Source organism: Passer domesticus, chromosome 3 (assembly GCF_036417665.1).
Source record: "Passer domesticus isolate bPasDom1 chromosome 3, bPasDom1.hap1, whole genome shotgun sequence".
In the NCBI taxonomy this organism is placed as follows: Eukaryota; Metazoa; Chordata; class Aves; order Passeriformes; family Passeridae; genus Passer; species Passer domesticus.
This window is the reverse complement of record NC_087476.1, coordinates 35978565-36003107: the sequence shown is the minus strand read 5'-3', so window position 1 is coordinate 36003107 and position 24543 is coordinate 35978565. Positions and strand designations below refer to the sequence as shown.

Genomic DNA, 24543 nt, shown 5'->3' with positions numbered 1-24543 from the left:
CATCAATCTAGTGGCATTTGTTGGAAAACATTCTCTGTGTTTAGCTAATGACTTAATTAGAAAATCAGTAGTCTGCTGGCAGTGAATGGTGAGTCTTTATTTAACAGGAAAGCACGGAAATTAGCCATCCATCTGTTTTTTCCCGTTAATTACCTCTAAATATTAAAATTGAATACTGCCTTCAACCTGATTGGTAGCTAGAGTGGTAATAGCAGTGTTCACATACTAAAAGGAAGCCTTTAGGAGAAATAAAGATGATGCAGCTCCTGTATTTTATGGCTTTCATCTACGTTTCTGAAGCACTGCTACCTGCTTATGACAGCTGCTGTGGAGGTCACACTCAGCATTTCCAGCCCTTCAGCCACACTTACAGCTTTAAATGAGTGTCAGTCTTGGCAACAGAGTCAATTGAGCTGTTTTTCCAGGAGAAACATGACTGCACACAGCATGCCAGAGCAGTGCTGAGCTGTGAGGCTGCTCCCACTTTGAGGTTTGCTGTTTGTAGGGGGCTTGGACTAGCTGGCCACCAGGGAAACTGTTGACGTAAATTACTCTGTGTTCCATGTGCCCTTAGGAGCAGCAGTCAGAGCTGGAGACATCTCTCATTTTGTTGCTTTTCCCCTCTGAAACACCTTTCACCAGCACTGTCACTCCACCCCTTTCCTTCTCCTGGCAAAGACCCCTGTGCAGCCCACCTCACAGCTGAGCCAGAGAGAGCCCCAAAGAACCTGGCTGGGGTGCAGCTTCTGCCTCAGCTGAGCTCCTTGGGGTGGCTCAGACAGTCTGCTGGGGCACTCTTGCACTTTTATTTCTTCCCTTTCTGGTCATCACAGCAGCTGGGCACCCTCGTGCACCCAAGGGGCATCAAAATCTACTCTCTTCTAGGCATAACTGCTTGTGTGTCCTGTTTTCTCTGCCACAGTCAACTTGTTTCACAAATTGTGCTGAATATTTCTTCTTTAATAATAAATTCTGTTGTGCTTTCTGAAAAAAAAAAAATTATTCTGCAGCACTTACAAATACCACATTTTGATTTCAATTTCAATTTCTAGTTTTTTTTTTTTTTTTTTTTTTTTTTTTTAATAGCATATCTGGAGAACTGCTTTGGAAGCTTTGTTGATAAGCAGGGTCAGGACACACTTCCCTGATTTCAATCAACAATTTCTACCTCCAGCAAGCTGCAAAAAGGAAAAAACATAGTGGATGTCTGTGCTTCCTCACTAAAAGAAATTTTCAGTGGCTGAGATAATTTTCCTCTCTTTTTAGGTATTAATGTTTGCTAGTAGGGAACTCAAAGGCATCTGGTGGAGGCAACTGCAACTGTAGCTCCAGAAGGACAGCTGGAGATGGACCTCCCAAACTCAGGCAGGGAGTCCTGGAAGAAGAATCCCACTGCATGTGGGTAAGCAGCAGGTCATGCTTTTGTCACCTTCAGACTTGGTTTGTGCTCAGCTTGTGGCACTGCATCTTTCCAGCCAAATGCTTTCTCTCACCAATGAGGATGTCATGTCTCAGTTCCATTTGCAGTTTATTACTCACATATTACTTACACTTCCTTGACTCTTGATAAGAAAAATTATTGTCATCTTGTAAATTTTCAAAACATTTTTAAGAGATGGCTTCCAGTGCTGTTACAACACTTTACTACCTCTAGTATTTGTTTTGATGGATTTGGAACCACCATACTATAGTTTTCACGGTTATTGGATGTCAGGTTGACATACGTGGTGTTACCTTTGTTGTGTATTGCTGCAATTCAAAAAGAATTTGTCCATAAAAATGGACAGGGAAGAAAATTAGGGTACAAGGCAGTAATAAATATTTAAATGGTGCTTAGGAGTTGCTAATGGACAATATCAAATTCTCAGCTTTGATTTTGCCTCTTCCCAGACTGATTTCTACAATATTTTAATTAGAAAATTTTAACTTCCATAAGCACAAAAGGTAGGATACAAAGGACTTTTTTGTCTCTCAGGACAGGGGAAGTAGGTCTGTTAAGGCCTCCCAGAGCAATAAATCCTACCAGAGCACCTGACCATAGGTTAAGTTGGCAAGATTGCCATTGCAAATCGTGGGATGACAACAAGTCATATGTGCAGACTACTATCTGAAATAAATTATTTTACTGATTTTTTTTCCTGATATTCAGAAATAATTAGGTTTAACTGATGTTTTTGAATTTTTATATATTGCTGGCCTGCTGAGAAGCTATCCAGCTGTCTGAGTTGGTGGGGGTAAGATCCATATATCCTTGGGGCTATGCACCACAACATTCAGGTGAAGTGTGGCACAAGTGAAAAATACCACCCCAAAACTGATTAAGGCATGAAGCCTGAAGAAATAAGGTAAGTGGTATTGAAGGTATGACCACTCAGATGTGCAGTTAGTTTCACAAGTATGACACTTGCTAGCTGCATCCTCTCAATTGCCAAACAACCTGCACAACTGTCTGCCCAACACCTTGAATGGAAGTCTGGAATATTACACAAAGAGAGACACTTTTTAAAATTCTTTTGGCTTATGAAATGGGATCATTTCTAGATGCAATGAACTGAACTTTGCTTTCTGTTTTGGGAGTGTATTCCTGAAGAAAGGAATAGTTTATTCTGCCTCAACCCAAGTTGGAAATCATGGTAATTTTCCTCCTAAATGGCTGTTACAGCTTTTTCACAATGCCAGAGTAAAGAGGTGCTGTTTAGCTGTCATGACCATGAAGTGTTTATTAATTTTTGAATATGTATTTATGGGGTTTAGTTTATACAGTACATAATTTAGATGTTTGATTCTTAAATGGAAAAAGTATAAAAGTGAATATTGTTGTTTGCTTCTTGAATCATTGATTACACAAAAGGTCTTAGACATGAGTATCTAATACTAATAATATTTTTTTGTTGTTTCATTTCTAAAAAATCTTTTCCTTTGTAGAATAAATTTATTTCAAACCCTTTACTATGAATAACACTAGAGATTAAAAAATGGCATAATGAATTACAGGCTGAAGAACAGTCAAGCAAATAGACAAACACAAAAATCCCCTTTATAAAGGGAAACAGTGGCAGAGTCAAATAGTTTTGCTCATTTTTAAGGCCAGGAGTCATGCCAGCATCATCTTCTCTCAGTACTTTTAAGTATGTTCTCGACACCTGATGAGCTTTCTAAAGGCCAGCTTGAAATCCTCATTAAAGCTCGTGTACAGCAAAGGGTTGATGAGCGAGTTGACATACCCAAGCCAGGTCAAGAAGTCTGCTATTTCTGGAGAGACAGTACAAATGTGGAGGCCCACAAGCAGTTCCTTGATGAAAAAGGGCAACCAGGACAAAATGAAAGCACCTAAAATCAGCCCCAAAATGCGAGCAGCCTTTCGTTCTCGTGTGGTGGAGATCTGCTGCCGGTCGCCAGCCGGGTCCAAGTCATTCTCGAAAGGAGGGATCCTCACGGATGCGTTGATTTTATCAAACTCTGTGGTTGGGTCAGACGTGGAGAAGTCCGAGACGCAGAACGTCTGTGTGAGCTTGCAGCTGGCAAAAGAGTTCTGGCTGTCGGTGCTCCTGTTGCTGAGGTGGCGGCTTGAGCCCCGCTTTTGGTAAAGGCTCTTTGCAGCGTGGTAAATTCTGTAGTACAGGATCAGGATCAAAGTCAAGGGGATGTAAAATGCCCCGAATGTGGAATAAATGGTGTAGATGACATGGTCGTGCTGAATGCGGCACTCACTGGGAATACTGATGCTGTGGTGATTTCTCCAAAACAGGGGGGGCATTGATATGAAAACAGAGATAGTCCACACGGTGGCTATCATCAGCCCAGCCCTTTTTGCCGTTCTTTTCCTGGCATATTCGATGGCGTCCGTGATGGCCCAGTACCTGTCCAGTGCAATGACGCACAGATGAAGGATGGAGCACGTGCAACAGGTCATGTCCACGCTGAGCCAGATCTCGCAGATGAAGTACCCCAAAGTCCATTTATCTATCATTATGTAAGTGATGCTCAAGGGCATGACGAGAACAGCAACAAGGAGATCTGTCACAGCCAGTGAACATATGAGATAATTTGCCGGCTGGTGGAGCTTCTTGGTTGTGGAGATTGCTGCAATTACAGCAGAATTCAGCAGCATAGTCAAGGTTGTGATTGTGGCCAAGGTCAGGGTAACGAGCATCTTTTCAGTTACTGTCTTTGGCTTTGCAGCCTCACTGGCTTCAGTGGTGCAATTTGTGAAATTCATTTTCCCCTCCAGGATGCAAGAAGTTGGTAATGAAGAGTCCCAGGTTCAGCAGTTATCCATTTGAAAGAGATGCTCTAGGTGCAATTTTTAAAAAACTTTTTTATAATCCCATATTCAACAGAGCAGCAAAAAAGCTTCCAGGTTTCTTCCTGGAAAGAAGATGTTCATCGTTCATTGTTTTTCCTAGAAGATAAAAACACATCTGTTAGTCAATCTAGGATAATCCCAACTTTTGGTAAAAAAGTTTTGCATTTCTAATATTATCATCTCAAATAAAATGTTGGTCTGTTTTCCCTTCTCTTCTCTTGCCTTTCCTCTCCCCTTTTCTCTGCATTCATCGCTCATTTTTTTCTTCTCTAAAGGGTAATTTGGGCCAGATTTCCTGCTGATGTGAAATGGTTATTCCTTCTTCATTTTGGAGATTTTACTTAAAGTAGGAGGCTGGACTAAGGGACCTCCACAAGTCCCTTTTCACAAACATGTCTCTGATCTTTGTGATACTGATACCAGGAGCTAGCCCTTTTCCTGCTTGTTAAAATACACTCCAGCGGATGAAGAGCTGAGGGAATTTGCCTCTTCATTTTAATTGTTATATGAGAGGCATCAATTACTTTTATATATCACCTTTGTAAAAAAAGCAGCAGAGCAGCCTACCTGAGCAAAGGCATGCCAGCATTTCATACCCTTCTATTCTGCTTTTTCATATCCATGTCTTTATTATTATATTAGAAATGGTACTTAAAAATTATTCGGGTTACTTTTATCACGAAGGTTTTCAACAATGTTTAAAGCTTTATGGCAAATGCTTGGTTTTACACAGCACATCAGTGTTGCTAGGAGCTCATATAGTTTTGTCTAATTATTCCTGACATTTCACATATCCCACTGTGAGTGTCTTTAGAGGAGACAGACAAAAAGCTTCTGCCATTGCTTTGAGATTTCCATCTAATTGTGCTCCCTGTCAGGGAGTCCAGAGTGATGCAAGGAACAATAATTAGCAAAAAGTTTAATTTTATTTCAGAAGTTCACATGTCTTTTCAATAGATCCCAAAAGGTAACTGAAGCCAGAGTTAACAGCCCATGAGATGCAGCTTGGGATGACCTCTGGGACCTTGCTTACTCACTTGTAATTTATCTTGGCATAAAGGATGTGGAAAACTGAAAGTCAGAATCCTTATCCACTGAAATAAACAGAAAGATTCCTTCCCCTGGCTTCATTTATCAGTGTAAGGAGGCTTCTAGGTTAGTTGTACAGGCTCCCTTTACAAGCAGGGGAGAAAGATAGTGGCTGCTGGAAATACACTTGTCCCCTCTCAAGACAAGCCCTTAAGGAAGATGCTATGAATCATATCCTGGAAATGCTGATCTTTCTCTATTTTCACTACAAGTGGCTCCTCCACAGTTTCATTCAGCATACATGCCTGATTTTTAGATGGCTAAATCTGAGAGGTGAAACCCATTCTCACTGCCACCGGTGGGATTTGGATTAGGCTCTGGGTTTGCACATGCAAGCTAATGAGGAATTAAGAAATTGAATGAGGAATTATGCATTTAAAGCTAGTTGACTACTTAGCTCTGCATACATATGCTCTTCTTCAGAGACTGGAGTGCCATTTCAGAATGAGCTGAATGAGGAAAAATTAAAAATAGAAACTTTAGATATAAACTTCTATTTGTGGATAAGCTCTAGGAAAGCAGATCCGGACTGCTGTAGTCTCTGGGTTAGCAAAATGTGAGTTTAATTCCTCTCAAGGAACAGCAGAACTGCCTTTCCTCCAAAGCATACTCCATTCTTAAGAAACTACTTCAAACAGCTTTAAACTACAAATAGCCTTGGAGGAAATATTAGGCCTGCTTATTGAAAATTGACTGGAGAAGCCAGATGGAAATCCATCCATCAGTCTTCATGTGGTTACCACACATGGAAATGTCAAGTTGATTGTTTAGGCCTAAAGCCGAAATATCAGCTCAAACCTTCTTCATAAATTGTTCATGGGAGTCTTTTCTGTCAAGCCAGATTCTCATTTCCTTCCTTTGCACCCTCATTATGTCTGATGCTTTGATAGGAGGATAAAACAAAGAGGCTTTCTCTCCCTCTCTGCACTCCTGGAGCACAGACCAAAACCAATTGTAATCCATATCCTTTCTTCAGCACTCACATCTAGTGAGTGTACCCCAGCCCACAAGCACACCCAAAGACACTGGGGAGACACCACGGAATTCACATCTCCACAGCCACTTGTTGATCTGTTGCACACACAGAGGGGATCTTGTGATGCTTCTTGATGCAAGCAGCACTTCTTTCTGCTTGTCCTTCACTCCTCTGGGGCCCTGAAGCTTCATGGCCCTGGGACATCCCCCCACCCTGTGTGGCCCCCACCATTTTCTCTGCCTATATACACATTTAATCCAGTAAGACCTGAATTGCTGTGGTTCTCCCCCCAGATGGCCTCCACTGATGTATCCCAAGGAAAATCCTTTCTGAGCTCTAGCTGTTCCCTGTGCCTCAAGGATACTCTGAAAAAGAAATTCTTGTTTTCTTTAATTAACATGTATTTAAACAAAATTAATCAGATGTAAACATCAGGTTTACTTTAGGACAAAGGATACCACTGATAACAGGGGAGTTTTTGAAAGATGAAGGTTTCTTCAACACCTTAAGTTTGTGCCTCTTGTCCTCCCTCACCCACATGATGAGGATACACACTGGCATTATAACTAATTAGTTATAATTAGTTGACTGTAGCCCTGGCTGCTCACGTCCCAGCTCACCTCCTGAGCCAGAGCAGCCTGAGACTCTCCTGAGCTGCTGGTGCCATCTCAGCACTGCCTCCAGGGCTCATGTCCACTCTCCTGCAGTGCCTCCTCTCCAGCCCTCTCCCATTGTCCTTGATTGTCCAACTGTCTTCTCTCTACTTTTGACTTCTCTCTAAATCTGAATTAGAAGACACAGATATAGAGTACTGTGGCCCAGTAAAGAAATTATGTTTTAAACTGGGAAGTGATTTACAAAGAGATGCCAGTGATTGACCTTGCTCATTAATAGAGGGCAGGATTGAAATGCTACATATCATCAATCTTTTAAAAATGCAGGTGTGTTTGTGGCCATAATATGAATGTTAACAAGGAGAATTTTACTATGTCTAAGCAATAATAACTGGTTTCCAGCATCTCCATCACTTGCATACAATTCCTATATATAGTATTGCTATCACTATAGTAATTGATTGTGGTTTTCTAAGTGACATCCTGGAAGGGACATTAATAACAGTTATCTAAAGTGCTCTCACTAAAAGCACTGCTGTGTTTATGTTTTGCAGCTGCATCGCTTTAGGCTGTCAGTCATTTCCTACAGAGAGGATTTTACACACACAGACTAATTTCCCACATTTTGTACAAGAAACTCATCTGGCTTCCTCCAAATGGGAATCAATCAAGTTTCCTATTAGCTGATTATTGGTAATGGCTTTGAGTGTTGTTTAGGAGGAAGAAAGGGGAAAGAGTTTGATTAATTGTTCCTTAAAAGGAACTGGACAGCTTGAGGCTGTGAGATGGCAATGTCCATGTCTCCTCTTGCCAAAAAAAAAAACAATCTCCTTCTTCTCAGCAGAGGACCACAGTGCAGCAAAGTACTCTGAATTTCTGATGGACAGATTGACTCCCACTCCTTGGCCATTGAACTTTCCACCATTTCATAACAAATGGAATAATATCACTTGGAGCAAACAAGTGCAACTGGCATTGCACATGTGTATGTACAAGGCAGTTTAACTCCTTTACATCCATGGTTTCACATTTCCTCTAAGCAATTATTGCACTGTATGACTGCCACATCTTTGTGCCTTTGACAGCAATAAATCAGTTTGACTCTGTTAAACCCTGAATTGGTCTGAGTGATTTTCACTTTCAATATTTCCATTATTGGAGCTCTGAAGGGCAAGAATCTGTGCCATGATTTGTGAAATAGTTTATGAAAAATATGACTTAGCATGTTTATGATAATGCTAATATTTCAAACAATGAGAAGATGCTAAACTTTCAGTGCTCTTCCTCTTCCTTCAAAGAGGTTTTCTCTTCCAACTTTATTTAAAAAGCCCTGAAATTCAGGCCTTTCACTTGCAACTTTCTAGTGTTGCTTTTGTAGAGTCAACAAATCTTGGACTTCATGGCTCCTTGGTAAGCAAATGATACAGCTGAGTATAACTGAAGATTATAAATTTCCAAATACTAAGTATTGTACTCTGGTGCTTCTTTGGGTTTCTAAGGATGTCAGTGCTGCAGAGGTCATGTTATGGATTTATATAGGCACTGATGCTGTTTGTAACATGTTTTATGTAGAAAAGCAGCATGAAAAAGCTGAGAAAGTGAAAATGGTCAGAATCACACCAACCTGTGGCAAAATTGTCAGCAAAACAAAATCTTATTGTCACCAGGCAGCTCATATTCACAGCCACAGCATGAGATTTTGATGCCACTTGTAGGCAAAATGAAAGCAAACTATTAGAAGGTGCATTGGGGTTGTCTTACAGAAGCATAAATGGGAAAGGACAATAAAGGAAATCACTATTTTTGTGTGAAACCCCAAATTTTACAAGAACATGTCTGAGGAATTCCTAGTTACATTATGGAGCCATAGATTTAAGGATGCAACCTTTTCCTACACAGACTGAATGAGGCCAGGAATGAAATGACTATGAAATTTATATGAGTTGACCTATAAAATTGACCTTCAAGTTAAGATTCACCCTGTGCACACCACTGAAACACGCAGCGTGACGGAAAGACAGGTTGGAAGGACTCAGCAGCAAACAAGGTGTGTGGAGGCATAGCTGTGAGTTTGCATCCTCCTAATGTTCATACATGTAGTGACTCTGTCATAAACAGCCAAAGCACAGCACGTTGTAATCAAGGATATAGTGGCCTGCAGCCACAGGTCTTTGTGTAATGTAGATTTTTAGGGATGCAGGGATATCTGTGCTTCAGCTCAGTCCTGGCCAGAGAGGATGGGCTGAGTGGACAGCACTGGGGACACTGGGGACACTGCTGGGCACAACAGAGACCATGCTGCACACGGCAGGTACCAGCACAGGCACCTGACACTAGTCACAGATGATGCCCCAAGGGATGGCTGGGTTGCAGGTGGAGTTACATGAGAAGTGGTTGAAATTCTCAGAAGAGTGGAGGGCAGCACTGGGGGCTTTTTGGGAGCACAGCCTTGTAAGCCCTACAGCACCTCAGTGGCTCCAACAGTAATCACGTATGAAGCTGAGTGTGCCTGCATCAATTCTATCAGAAGGCAGATTTCACTGCTTGCTGCAAACTGGGACCAATGAGGAGGTGATTTGGCCAGAGTTGTTCTTTTGGGAGGAGGCTGAGATGGAGAAAGGGAGTGTCAAGTCTGGTGAAAAGGACAAGAAGTGGAAGAAGAGATAACAAGGAAAAAAGTGAGTATGCCTTACTCATCCAAAATCAGGGCAATAACCCAACTTGTTGCTCAGTCAAGAGCACATGAGTCAAACCTGACACCATTGCTGGGAGGCTGGGAAATCTGGATTATTCCCATAACCAGCATAGGACCCATGGGACAGAGGGACACAGCACTCTGGTACTGCTGTGTTGATGCCTGCACCTGACGGCTTTGGAAGCTGCCCATCACATCCTCAGGGCAAAGAGGTGAGTCTCTGTCCTCCTGTCCTCTTGCAAGAGCAAAACCAAGTGTTAGTGCAGGCCAGCTGTGTGTGTGTGCAGGAACCCTCATGGCATTGCTTATTTTCATCTAGAAGGTTGCTAAATTCCACCAGCATTACCCTATAGAGGTAAGCTTTTGTGGTGCAGATCTTGGCAAATGCAAATGAGAAATAATAATTAGTGATGATCTTCAAACCATGCTCCCTCCCACAAGCAGTGGTATAATTATCATTCACAGATGATTACTCATTTTTATCTACTTTCAATATGAAAGTTAGTAAATCTTAGGCAGTGAATACTCGCAAGATGCTGCTGAGCTGCAATCTGATACAAACTAGGACTCAGTACAGATTGAATCCTGGTTTTCATCAGACATAAATAAAATTCTCTGGAGTAGTGAAACACACATATTTATCATTAAAAAATCTAGAGTAGCATCCTAGTCTAGTTGCAATATTTTGTAATAAATAACAATCTAAATTTATAATCATTTGCTTTCAAGAGACTATAAAATGAAAAAATAACTTCAAAACTCATCATCACATCCCTTTAGACCCTTAGCACCGTACTTGTAAAAAGTCTCTTTTGTTTTACACTACACAAAACACCCATGTAAAATTCAGCTCATTCTTGCTGGTTCATTTCACTATACCCTTTTCATGAGATGTTTAACTTATGGACACCAGAGGCTCTAATTTCCCATACCATAAAGACAAGAATCATGGGTAGCTGGATCTTGCAAAATCTTTTGGGGTAGAATTTATAGTAATCAGTTGTACTACCCTACACTGTCAAAACATGTAAATGCTGCCTTTTCCACCACCTTGTGGCAGAAAGAACTTCTCCCTGTACCTATTCTTCCTCCAGAGATGATTTATGGAGATAGAAATCTCCTTTCACTAAAATTCTGTGTCTGAAAGAACAGAAAATGAAAAGATGTTTCGATTTGTCTCCATTTGTTTTGCAGACAGCATTTGTAAAAGTGCTGAAATGAGCTAGCTTGGCTACAGAAATATCATGTTACACTAGCATGGAGTGCTGAATGGGTTAAGTCACCCTGCCAAGAACTGTAAATTCTCAGTCGTGGAGTTCCTGATTCCCACAGGTAGACAGCCTTGTTACAGGAGTTAACCTGATTAGAGTTAGCTGACATGCTCTCCCCTGGTACGTGCATGACATCTATATTAACAGAGGCAGCAATCTTGTTTGATTGCCCCAGAGCAGCATTTCACTACTCCAGAGCTGTGCTTCTCACCTGATCTTTTCTCAATGCACAGGTGCTCTTGATCCCTGCTGATATCCTGGTTTAGTAAATAGCCAGGCCCGGAAGAGACGTAACCTACACACTTAACCTCTCATCTGGAAAGAAAAATACAATCTGTACCTGTTACTGACCCTTGCAACCTTTGTGCTTAGCAGTCACTCTCACAGAGATATTATTATCTGATAAATTTTTTGTTTTAGAAAACTTGTGGTTAAGACTGTGTTTCTTGAACTTCGTATTTCTAAGTGTTTTTCACTACTAAAGACTTTTTGTTTGTATTTTAGGCCCTACTTCAGTTTGTACATTCATCTTTACAACATGCTGCATCACCAAAATTTCCTCTCCTCTAAGCAAATTTTTAAAGCTTTTAATTTTTTTAAATGTTGTGTTTATGAAGTTGTTTTTAAATGTTGTTTTATGAAGTTGACCATGTCACTGATCCCTGCTATGGATGTTTTCATGCCTCAGGAAAACACGAAAACTTCCAAGACCTGGTGACAGACCCAAATCACTGGCTCTGGACCAGCAGTTATGGCAAGGAAAGACATTTGTCCCGGGTTTTGTGCTGCTGCTGGTACCCACAGCTACTTTTGGCCTGTTTTGTTCTGCTCTTCCCTTTTGTTCCACTGAATGCTTCAGCAAGGCGCACACAGGCACAAAAGAAAAGAGCGTCGACACTGGGTATTGGCGGGTCCTGGGCCCTTCATAAACCTTCCTCCTACTGCTCAACCTTCCATTCAGACTATTTATTCATTGACTGTATGACTAAAACCTGCAATCAGATAAAATACAGGTGGGAGGACAGCTTGGATAATGAGATACGCTATCAGACACTGGCAGCTAAACTGTGCGAGATCGCTCCCTGTAATTTGTAAGGGGAGAGGGCAGACAAGTGTGCCATCAGCAGCACCATCACCAGCACTTACAGCCCTCCTTAGGAAAACAACACTTGGGGTGGTGCTTCACTGATGAGTGGCCCAGGCATTCATGATAGCTGGTTAGTAAGGTTTAATGGTAAAGTGAAGGCACACAACATCCGAAAGGTCCTGAGCAGGCAAGTCCATCCCCCAAACCTGCAATTCTTCCTGCAGCCACAACTCAGACTGCCAGGCAGCAACCAAGATGAAGATCCACCCATAACAACTCCCAGAAACATTTTGCCAAAGCAAAATAAAGAGCAGTCACATTCACCTTAAAATCCCCAAACAAAACCACAGTAATTCCAGCTGTCACAGCACTGGAAGACTGGTGCTGAAGTGATCCCCTGTTTCTTAGCTGGGAATAGCAGAGACAGCATCTTGGTTTGAAGGAAATACAGAATCACAGAAAAGATGCTGGAGGACTCAAAAAGAGAGGGGTTCCCTCTGTTTCTTCTGAAAAAAGTCTTTAAAAACTGAAATCAGGGACAAAATATTTCAGTGTCCCCTTGGTCCTAACATAGTAATCTCTCTAAGTAAATAAAATCTTTGTTTCTCCTTTTGAATAGACTAATGGAAACAAAAAACATTATTCAAACTCATTTTGAATAATGTTTACTCTTAAAAAAGAATTCTTGACTTCCCCTGGTTGCATTTATGTGGAGAATGGAAGAACTGTCCACAGATCTCCAGACCTCCAGACAACTCCATGTCCATAGACCTCTATGTAGCTCTTAAATAGTATGTGTTATTTTGAAGTTTAGTATCTTTTGAACTAATGATGTTCTGTTTGTTTTGTAACTAGAAACAAAACTGCCTTGTGGTGAGTCTCCTCCCATGGTCTTTTGGAACAGAAATCATGCAGAGCTTGTGAAATTGTTGTAAACCATGATCATTTTGCTGGAGCAAAATCCCATGTGGGAAAAATATTTAAAAAAAAAAAATCTTTCATTAGAAAGAAGTCTGTTTAATTTGCAAACTATTAAAGCACCTCACTGGAACATTTTAAAAATTGAAGAGGAGAAGAATAAGAAGAGTATGTCCAATATAACTGGAAAGAGTTGCTGTGGGAACAGTTGGGTTTTCTTACATGCTGATAATCCTATTTTTACTTCATTAAGTTGAAGGTCCCAACTCAGTTTGCAAGCATAATACTTCACACACTGTACACAGGCCTGGCAGGAGGCACAGTCCACTGCCCCATTTGCTAACACCTCCAGGGAGGCAAATGCAGTTTGTGACTGGGAAACCATGTAAAGACAATGGGATTGACTTTTTTTGCAGCTCCTGCTGCCTGAATGCTGAGTCAGTTCTAGAAATTCAGCAGCACTGTAACGTGCTCATGAAGTGGGTTTACCATCTCTAGGCACATGCCTGAAATCCTATTTAATCTTCATTGTTTTATGGTTTGAAGTAAACCTAAATATGACTTTAAGAGTGCAACTTTGTAGGGAAGGCTCATTCCCTATGGTGAACAGTTACTACCTAGCCACATTTCCTGTGTCACCTGTGGCTTTAAAGACCTCTGTTGTAATGACTTGGGCTCCCAGTCTTCTCTTTACTAACTGAAGAGCCTGAGCATGCATTCCTCATACTGATGAACTGTGCTGCTGTTCCTCATACAGAGGATAAAGCCCCTGCACGTGCTTTATGCAGGTGATACATTATTAAAGATGTTTAGGTCACATAAGTCACTGAAACCCTGGTCCATAAAATCCCCAACTCTCGTATAAAGATAGTTAAACAATAGCTTCCTGGTGCATAAATCCCTTCTGAGTATTGGTATGAGGCTCCTAAATTAATTAGCTGCTTTAGGGTTTCTTTCTGAGGAGTGTTCTCAGGCTTGGAGCCCTGCCACGTAGCACAGCATGAGTGGCAGGGTCAGGAAACTGCTGACAGGAGCTGAGTGTGCTGTGTTCTGTTGTAGTTCTGATGCTTTGCATTTAAGTGACTAACTAGAAAGGGAAGCATCTGCTTTTCAAGGTCTCTCAAATGCATTGAGAGAAAAACTTTAAGAAAAATCTGCACTGAATTCTCACCTGCAAATGTGTTTTCCATCTCAATTTCTCATCTTGCTGCTTAGAGACATGTCAAAGACACACAAATATTTACTGATGAATATCATTTATTCAGCTCTGGGGAAATGGTGCTATTTGCATTTATGTGGAGACTATGACTTTATACAAGCTAAATGTCACTGTACATGTGTTGTTTTTCTAGTCAATATTTGTTTCTTGCTGCTATTCTCAGTCAGGAGACTGATGTCAATGGAGTTTATTTAATCTCCACATGACTTGGTTCTGTACACAACTGCTCTGCAATTCATAAAGGCCTCAAATGAACAAATCTGACAGACTAAAACGTAGTAATTCTTGAAGCTTGATCTGAGATCCTTTGAAATCAATGGAAATGTTACCACTACGAGCAAAAAGATTCCAGATTAAGCCTTAGTGAATATACACCCTATCTCATGCTGACAAAATAAAGGAGATGACTCACACAATGGCTTTAGACTTGCTTTGAAGGGAAAATTCTGTGTGACTGCGAACAAATAGTTTTATTGTAGCAGAAGGTGCTGTGGCTCCTTAATCATGTAGAAAAATGTCTCATGTTGGTGAGAAGCACTGGGCTGATGGCATGAGCCTGCTGCCTGGGACTGTGAGCGTGGGATTTCCATCTGGGCAGTGTGCTTGCTGCAAGCACACCAGAAATGAATTACTGACACGTGGTGCACAGCAACATAAAGGGCAAGGACAGTTTAGCGTGAGAAAACACTTCTTGTACAAGCCCTAGGTGCAAATCCTGCTGAGGCAGAGGCATTCAGATATTACACTGGTTGAGCTCTGACTTCCATGGTGGCCTGATGCACTCTCAGTTTTCCAGTTGAAGAGGGTCCAAAGTTGCTGCTGTACATTTATGGCAGTATAAGTTTGTATTTGAACTGAACTCAAGCTACCATTGCATTCTTAGGGCAAATGCTCCAGGGGCTGGGTCCTGACCTGTGATTTGAGCAAAAATCTCCAGCTAAATATGGTCAGTAGATCCTGAAAAATCCCATGAAAAAGAGTTCCTGCTTTTATTTCCAGAACTTTGCTCTTGGTAGTGGAAGCCATGAGCTGAGCTGACAGCACATAGAGATGATTTTTTTGGTTTCCCAAATAAAATAGCCACTGCAGTTACATAATTCAGGGCCTTAGCAATAGCTATATCTAGCTGTAGCTTTCATATGAAGATATCCTTTTTCCTTGAAACCCTTACAATACACACAACTAAGCTAAAATGTTTACTTTTGTGCATTGCTTGGAATAACTAAACTATGTGTCTACTTTTGGAGACTTTTAGCTGCAAATAACCTCACATGACTGGCACTTTAATTACTTATCTGGAGCATCATGTAAATACAGAATAAGCAAAAAACATTATGAAAACTACTCTATCAACTCTTTCAGACATGTCATTATATGAATTAGTGATAGTTTGCTGTCAAAAACAATAGGCACACTAAAATTAGCCCACAGATACAACACATATATGGAGTGTTACAAAATTTCACTCACTACAAAGACTGAGTTGTCCTTTAGCAGGTGCAATAAAATATGATGAATCAAAGTCTGTTAAAAGTAGTATACATTAAAATAGCAGGGATTGTGGTGTGTGATGCAGAAAGAGAAAGGGCAATGCCCCTGTTTTTCACCTACAAACTGCATATACCAAATTTATACTTTCCCCTTCTGTAGTGAATTGATTATACTGAATACAGAAAACTGTGGTTCATGCTAATAACACTCTATGATGACTAGCACATCATAGCCTTTTTAACATAAAAAATGCATATGTGACCATTTGTTCTGGCCTGGGTTGGATTTTGCTGCAGCAGTTCTTACTCAAAACAATTAAGATATATTAATATCATGCTAACAAGGACAGGGCCATGGGAAAAAAGAATTAACCAGAATTCTCCCACACTGCTCCCCCAGCTGCTTCTCTCAGTGGTAGAAGACTGATTTCAAGGGCATAATATATTTCACACCTACTGTGGGAAATAATTTTTTTCTCACTAAGAAAAATATGAATTTCTGGATTAAACCAGAGTACTTTAGTCAGCAGCACAAGTGAAGCCTTGATTTACTCTGCCTCAGAAATTAAGGGGGAGATGAGGGAATAGAAGGTGTTTGTCTCTTTTGCTTTACCACACATCTGCTTCAGGAAGCTTGGGTAGATAGAGGCTTGGGTAGAACTTATTGTGGGATCAATGATGAATATAGCAAAGTGTTTTAAAATTCATCAGTTCTATAACATTAAAGCAGCATACATTCTCTAACTTTTAGAGGCACTAAAAATGTGTGCATCGTGTATGTATTGTCCATGCAGTATTAGTGTACAACTAGTATGTTATTCCTTAAATACTTAATGAAAGTCCATGGACCTGAAGTTTGAGAATTTGGTTTCTAATCATGAGTGCCACAGCTGTGCTGACTCATCTGCCCCCAGGTAACAAAAGGAAAGGAGCTGACATTGCATGATCTCTGTTCACCCCAGAAAGGGCTGCAACAACACTTACAGGGCATTTGAGGCTTCCTCAGCCCACGTGGGAAGAATGCCTGCCTCACTTCCTAGTTCTGTCAGCTCTGCAGCTGATACCCAGCCCAGCATTACCTGCAGTGGGAGATGCTGGGCAGCATCCACACAGACAACAGCTCTAATCATTTCTGAACAGGCTGCCAGGCCTGACACCCTCCTGCTTTGTGAAATGTGCATGTTGCTCACTAGGCAACACTTCTCTGTCTCTAAAGCAAACATGTACCGACCTGGGTGACATTAACTGGATGCAGTTAAATTCTGAACAGGATGGTCTTCAGGATGATCCAGACAGAAAGAAATCTCCTCTGTCAAAACTTGTGCAAGGTGAGTATTCTTCCTTCACACAGCAGAGTCTCTAGGGCATTGTACCGATGAAACAGAGCAGACTTGGGGTTAAGAAAAGGAGCTGCTGTGATTCTGTGTCATTGCTGCCTGGGTTTATTTCTGGGCTTATTTGGTACCACTTATGATACAGAATTTAGAATTCAGAAGTCACCAAAACAGAATATATACAAAGGAACGTAGACCTCTGACTGGCCTTTTCAGGAGTGCTCTATCCCTGCTGGAACATCTCATCAGCACACCTGCCCCAGAGCTCAGGGCATTCTGTTTGTCCTGTCCTGCTGAGGGCTTCATCAGTGAGCTCAAGGCACTTTCTGCTGGGATGTGGTTCTGGCCCTGCACCACCTGCACACTCTGAGGAAGGAGATGGGAGGTTCAGAGGCAGACTCTGACATGGGGTGTCTATCCATTATTATCCTTTGTCTCCAGCTGCAGCATCCTTGGTAATTGGCTTTTCTTAGGTAAGCTTCAGCTACATATGTCTGTTCCCTACATCACAACGAGTTTTGCCACAGCCACCTGCTGTGGCATGTAAGCCCATCTGACCAAAGGCTGAGAGACATGGACTGCATCCTGTGATGCCCCAGCTCCTGTGAGAAGCTAGGTCCCACCACGCTGTGGGCTGGGGGACACCAGTGAGTCACTGTTCTCTGGCTAAGCACTATTACAGGGCACAGGCAGCAGGACAAGCTGCTGGGGTGGTGCATCACATTTTCACAAACCACAAAACTCAACAGGGAGATAACTCTGGCTAAATTCCTGGTGAGATGCACCAAACTCTCACGCGGCAGCCCCAAAGCTCATGTCCCAGAAGAGGTTTTATCTGTGGGTGGCTGAAGGCTGGGTCTCCCCTTTTGCACACCCACTCTTGTGGGGATGACCAGGCCACAGGTCCCTTGTGACTCTCCCCATAGAGGTGAGGGCACTGCTTCACTTGGGACCATAATGGAAGACGAGAAGCAGCCAAATGCTCTGGAGGCATTGCACTGCCTGTTGATGCAGAGGGGCTGGTGACACAGAGGCTCCTCAGCTGGCACAGCATTTCTCAGAGAACCCGATGGTTGTAAAAGAGAGGCTGAAACCTGGACATCTCCAGGTTATTGCAGCAAATTAAATATGATGAAACATAGTAGACAGTTTTGTATGCTCTATTAACTCTATTAGACCTTTATATTAGAATAATTTATTGCTGGATTCTACCCAGCACAGATAAAGTTCCAAACATCCTCTGATTTTGTTACTTTGCAGAGGCCTTGGTGTCAAAGATACATCCAGTAAGAGCCAGCAGGAGCTGAAAGTTTATTCTGGAGGCTGTCCCAACCATGCCAAAGGAGCAGCTGTAGCCCTTAGGACTAGTTGTCTTTTGTCATGCTGACACAGTTGGCACACTTGGCAGGAAACGCCATTCCAGAAGAGTGTTGAGGTTCTGTGGAGGCTGTCCAGCAAGTTGTGCTCTTCCAATGACCACGTGTGAAGTACTCCATGTTTCAAATCAGTTTGATTTGCTTCTCACCCAGCAATCTGCTGCAGCAGCACTGGTTGTAGAGAAGATGACCTCCTGCATACTCATGCTGGTGGAGTCACTGTCTGCTTCATCTGTTAAGGACAAACACGCCCGAGGGCTGAGTGCCTGCAGGAGCAAAGTGAGGCAGTTCAGAAGTTATTTGTAGGTGTCTCTCTGCAGTGGTCACAAACAGGAATGCTTGTGCAGCTCCTCATGCTTCTCTGCACTGAGACGGTGCAGGCACTCACCTTTAATGGATGAGTGTGCTAATGGCTCCAGTTGTGTCACTCATCTTCATGACTTCTGAAAGACCCCATTAACACTGCATTAGAATCCTGATGGCTTTTGTTCACTGAATTATTTAATTACTTAAATTTTTAAAGCATATCAGAATACCTTTTAAGTCAAATGTGACCTTCTGGTCTTCTTTGAGAGGGGCTGACCTTGAGCATGATTCAGGGGGCTGTTGCAGCCTTGCTTCTGTTTTCACATGTGCTCTCACTGCAGCACTCGGCCTTGCACCTTCACAAAAAGGTGTTGTTGAGGGAAGCAGCATGCTAAGTGGTTTTCTTTTTTGTGATTTATCCAAGTGCCTGTTTGCTCCCACATGCTGTGAGTGGATAATAGCAGTTCTCAATCAAAGTTAAAATTACTAACGCTCTTGTCTGTGGAAAATTTAGTGTGGGAAAGAAAAAAAAGGTTAACGATGCTGCTACACTACCAATCTTACTATAGTTTGTCTTCATCCCTGCATCTTTGTGAGCATTATTGTATTGACAGGTTATTCCAGTTGATCTCTCTGCTGAAACCAATGTAAGGCAACTCTATCTGACATTTTGTTAAGATGGTGAAACTAATATAAAAAAGCCATGTAAACAGAAAAACAATGTTTTTTTCCTAACATTATGTTCATCATCCAGTAAATACTCACAATTCAGCAGTGTGCTGACAGCACAGTGATTAGCACAGAGAATTACTCCATCCTCCTCTTGAATATGTGCTTACAGCAATAAATTTTGCCTATGTATTTCCTCATCGCTGGAAGCTCTTGAAATTATTTGGCACAGGATGTTGGAGTAGTTTGAAAAAAAAAATTAGCAACAACAGCAGCCAGTCTCACTTCAAGTTATTGACACTTCACTCACTGTCCATCTGCAGTTCCATCATATGGAGACAACGTACCATCATTTCTCTTTTTCTAATGGTGTTCACCTCAGGTTCTTTTGTGGCACAAGTTATGACTACTTTTTAATTGTAGTCTGCTACAACCTTTTGCCAGTGTAAAAGGACAGAGAGTTGATCCTTTCATTTATATATTCTCAGTCTTCTACTGAACACATTTAATTTATGGGAACTGGAAAATGGGACAGCATTAGGGTTTCATATATTCATGTACAAAAGTCATTTTTAGTTGAGATAGATGAACTCTGATGGATTACACAGTGTCAAATTATATGCTTCAAATTATATGGTGTAGTGATGGAGTGGTTTGACCAAGTCACACTAAGCTCCTTATCTGAAGAGGTCTTATATCAGGCATCTGAAACCACTCTTGGGTACTTAATCAAAACCAGCCTGGTTTTTAGGGGTCATCAGCATGCACAGAGCAGTGGCTAAATGACTGTCTGTACAGTGAGAGTACCTCAAAAGATTGCTTGCTAGGTAGTCTGGGCTCAAGCCACCCTTTTGTGTGCCTGGTCTCTGACACACTGAAGCCTCCAGCAGATGGATGAAGTTACCTTTTGGATGCCTCATGCCCAGTCAGAACTCCCCTGAATACTGCAATTCCCTGTGGTGCTTTAGAGAATAACTAGCAAATTTCAAAGTTTACCCTTAAGATCTAATTGTGTCCAAAGATTGTCCTCCTCTGCATTTTGGATGTCTCCACTGTGCCCTTGTATACTTACCCTTGTACTACATGGAAGCTTTGCTGTCATGTTGGCTCATGTTCTCCAGGTATGCAGACACGTGACCTTGAGATCACTCCATACCCTTCTATCATAAGACTAACACAGAGTTCTTGGCAGATAGTGGAAAAATATCAATTTTCACACAAATTTTGGAATACTCACTCCCAAATCTTCCAATTCCAGTTTTCCCAAGACTCCATGTTTGCTGGAGTCTTGCTGCAACACAAACCTTCAGCACAAGCCTAACATGACATGTGACAGTACTGGATCTGTTGTCATGCTGAAGATGAGACACATATTTAGTTCCCAGTGAATCACCCTCCATGATTTGCTGCATAGAACCAGCCCAGATATGGGCTCAGGGGCCAGCAGGCAAGGTGCTGCCCTAAGCCCTGGGTCTCTCCCAGAGACCTTGCAGCTCTGGGTGTGTTTGCCTTAGGAGGCAAAAAGGAAGCTAAATTAATGCATGTGATCAGGCACCCCTCAGACACTTTTTGCCTTAATTATGTTTACATAGGTGTAAAAAACAAATAGAAGGAAAACTGTTCTTATTAGCACAGCTTGACATTCCCAGTGCATTAGCACATGAAATGATCTGGTGACAAAGTAAATAAGACATGAGTTACTTTTAAAATGCTTTTACAAGTAATTCTAAGATGTTTCCATCTCAAAAGTGACCTGAAATTGTGAACAATTTGCAAAAACAACCCCATCAACTAAAATGAGGGTTTCAATAGAATCATATAAGTGTTTCAAATTATGAAGTCAAAGTATTCAGAGCAACTGGATTCAAATATACCTTTTCATTTTTCATCTAAGGCCCTACAATTATTGGACTGCCTCCACCGTATAGCAGCCAGGAGCAAGCATCTCTGCAGGACCCCTCTGCTTTTCCAGAGGCAGAGCAGCTTCCCTGCTGAACCCAAAGGTTTTTTGAGAGCCCATAAAGAACACCCAACTTTGTAACCCTTCTGGAGGCCCCAGGGACTGAAGCTGGATGTTGTCCAGTTGTGGTAGAATCACAGAATGGTTTAGTCCTTGGAAAACGGAAAAGCCCTTTATGGTCATCCATTTCAAGCATTGACCCAGCACTGCCAAGTCCAACACTCAACCATGCCCCTAAGTGCCACATCTACATGTCTTTTAAATGCTTCAAGGGTCAGCAATTCCACACTTCCCTGGGCAGCCCATTCCCATGCTTGACAACCCTTTCAGTGAAGAAATTGTTCCCAGCATCCAAACTAAACCTCTCCTGATGAAATGTGAGGCATTTTCCTCTTGTTCTCTAGCTTATTATTTGGGAGAAGGGACCAACATTCCCTTCCTTTCATGTAGTACAGAGTGATAAGATATACCCTGAGCCTCCTTTTTTCCAGGATAAACAGCCCCAGCTCCCTCAACTGCTCTACCTAAGACCCTTCTTAAGACTCTTTTGCTCCAGACCCTTCACTGGTTTCATGATGCCCTCACTACTCTTTGTCCGAGTCACAACAGTGATTTAATTTTGTCCCACTGCCTCCCAAGGTGTCATTTGGGCAAGAAGCTGGCAATCTGCCCTGGACATCTGAACAGCAAATCCAGGTAGGCAGAAATGGGCCAGCTCAGGGTACAGCACTCTGTGAGACAGCTACTGTGGCCAGGTGTGCTGGCAGCAGTGAACACCATTCCCACTGAGTTCTGGATTAAGACTTCAGCATCTTGATGGGATATTATGTACTTTTTATTGCCAGCTTCATCTTATATACCACCAAAGCTGGTATTTAATTTAGAACAGCTTTATTCAGAGATATTTAACCAGAGAGTATCTCAATCTGGAGGTGTGGGAAAAGAGATCATTTAAAATTTCTTTAATTCTTTTTCTGGTTATTTTCAGCAGTACTCTATTCAAAATAACTTGGAGCTATGCATAAAGGCTGATTATAAAACCTATCTAGGGGATTGAGTCACACAGCTGTGCATTTAAATCTCCTTAAGCATGTTTCAACAGTCTGAAATACATGATGCTAAATTGGAGATGGGATTTTTGGATTGGAGATGGTGAAATGGGAGCGGGAGCACCAAGGTTAGAAAGTAAGCAAAAGTGTGACTTCTGCATAGGGCTGCAAGGTTTCATCAGGAATGCTGGCTTGGAGGAAGGATCTCCTTGGCCTGGGAAAACCAAACAGCACAGACTGCATCAGGCTCCATGAAACTCCCCAAGATGCGTGCACTAGGACAGCAGCACCAAAAAGTGTATTTTGCACCTGAGGAGCTCAGAGTTTGATAATTTAATACCTTTGGAAGAAGCTGCTGGTGGCATGCTCTGCTTGAAAGAACTGCTGTCACCTGCAGGAGCAGAGCTGAGACCCAGAGCTTCATGATTAAACTGAAACCAATACAGTAGAGCTACCTTTTCTCCCTGAGACCAGGGCTCATAACTTTGCCAGATTATTTTGACATATTTTCTCCACCCTGAGGATTTTAACTTTAAATTCTACAATACCTTTTAGCTTGGAAACAGTGTTGATTTTTCTCTGCTGACTCTTGCCAGAAAAAGAAGAGGAAGGAAAAAAAGAGTTCATTTCCAGACACTTGAGAGTATTGGAATTGTTCAGGTGCTGAAGTCAACGCAAGGCATCAGCTGATAAGTGGGAGGCTTAGATGTTAAAAATCTCAAGGTAGCAAGACAATGATTTGAAAAGGCCTTCTTTCTTCCGATTACTACTGAGAAAGGATGATATTACAGTGAACCTTGTTAAAATGGAATATTCCCAACAGAGAATAATTGATGTTAGTGCTACTGTCAAACTGAAGATCTGAAGGGGACTAATTACATTTTCTACTAGGAATAACTTTCTATTTTGTCACTGCTTCGACTGAGCAATCCCATTAATCTCAAATATCTGAATCCCAGATCCTCTGCCTAATTTCTGCTGGGAAATAGCAAAACCAGCACTATCTAAGCAAGAGTGGCCCTTAAATCAGATGAACATGTAAAAACATTCTGCACAGTCTTTAATAGCTCCTTCTAAGGAACTTGCAGGTTGAAGAAAGCAAGCATCCATGAAGCTGGTGTCTAGTGGTGGTTGCTGGTTTGACTATTCACTGCTGGGACAGAGAGCAAGGGATCTTATCTCCACACTCCTGCGTGGGGCTTTGGGGAAATGCAATGGGCTAAAAATGGGAGCTCAGAGGCTCTGCTTGCTGGTGGGAAAATTCTCTCCCCTCCTGTCTCACTGTCACAAGCTCATGACAGGGGCAATGTGCTCTCACTACAGCTTCATATGGCTTCTGTACACATTTCTGTTTGGTCCTGGCACCAAGACTAAAGGAAAGCAGTTGACCTCCTCCCTTGAGTGTCTCAGCCTGCTAAGGCAAGAGAGGTGCATGTGCTCGGCTATTGGAGGGAGTACATCAAGAGAAACATCACCTTGTGTTTCAAGAGAAAGCATCAGCTAGACATGAAAGGCATTAGCACAACATTTACACAACTACAGCAGCTCTGAAGTGTTCCAGCAATATTCCATTACTGAATTTTTACCCTGTTCCTGAGTGTTTCTTTGTGGTAGTGTGCACATTCCCTGACTACTCTGCAAAGAATGAGAGAGAAACTGGATGAGCAGTTTTCAGAGAGAATGCTAGTTGTGTCTCCTCTCAGCATGGCTGGGTGTCAAGACCAGTTCCCTCCTCTGGGGACGAGTGGTGCTGTTGCTTGCCCGCAAACAGTGACCAGGCATCACAGGACTAGGGGAAATTGAAAAAAAATAACCAACCCCCCCAAAAAACAACATTTAAGGAATACTGGGGTGGTTGAAAGTCTCACCAAAATCAGAATTCTGGAAAGGCTGAAGAAAATCAGAGTTGAGCTCCCTGCCATCTATCTGAGCATCCTGGAAAGATGATGCATTGAGAAACCTCAAGAACAGCAGAACCAGAGGGTTGCTCCAACTGAAGTACACCAGCAGGATTTCTCCTTCAATCAAACCCAGGTCCTTTTATTTTTGTAGTCCCAGAAGCAGTATAAACAACAGCAATACTTTCTAGTAATTGGAACAACAGCCATTGAAAAAAATAGCTGATGTTAAACATATCTCACTTCTGAGGACATTAACAGAGTTTGCAGGGGGCATTAAAAGAAT

At 41.9% G+C, this 24543-nt stretch overlaps 1 protein-coding gene and 1 long non-coding RNA gene across 5 annotated transcripts in view; one reads left to right on the top strand and one right to left on the bottom strand.

Annotated features, from left to right (window-relative positions):
• Positions 1 to 1045: 1045 nt before the first annotated feature.
• Positions 1046 to 24543, bottom strand: part of HTR1E (5-hydroxytryptamine receptor 1E) — a 34263-nt gene continuing 10765 nt past the window's right edge. For 2 of the 4 annotated variants that reach the window (XM_064412598.1, XM_064412596.1), the window contains exon 2: positions 1046 to 4402. In XM_064412598.1, the coding sequence (XP_064268668.1) occupies positions 3125 to 4219 (1095 nt within the window). In that variant the 5' untranslated portion in view covers positions 4220 to 4402 and the 3' untranslated portion in view covers positions 1046 to 3124. Of the gene's footprint in view, positions 4403 to 16896; positions 18642 to 18763; positions 18819 to 18911; positions 19126 to 24543 lie in introns of all 4 variants that reach the window. The other 2 variants (XM_064412595.1, XM_064412597.1) reach the window with 2 other exon arrangements.
• Positions 4343 to 8103, top strand: LOC135296355 (uncharacterized). The gene is made up of 2 exons (XR_010358417.1): positions 4343 to 4454; positions 7540 to 8103. It is a non-coding gene; the product is annotated as an uncharacterized LOC135296355 (long non-coding RNA).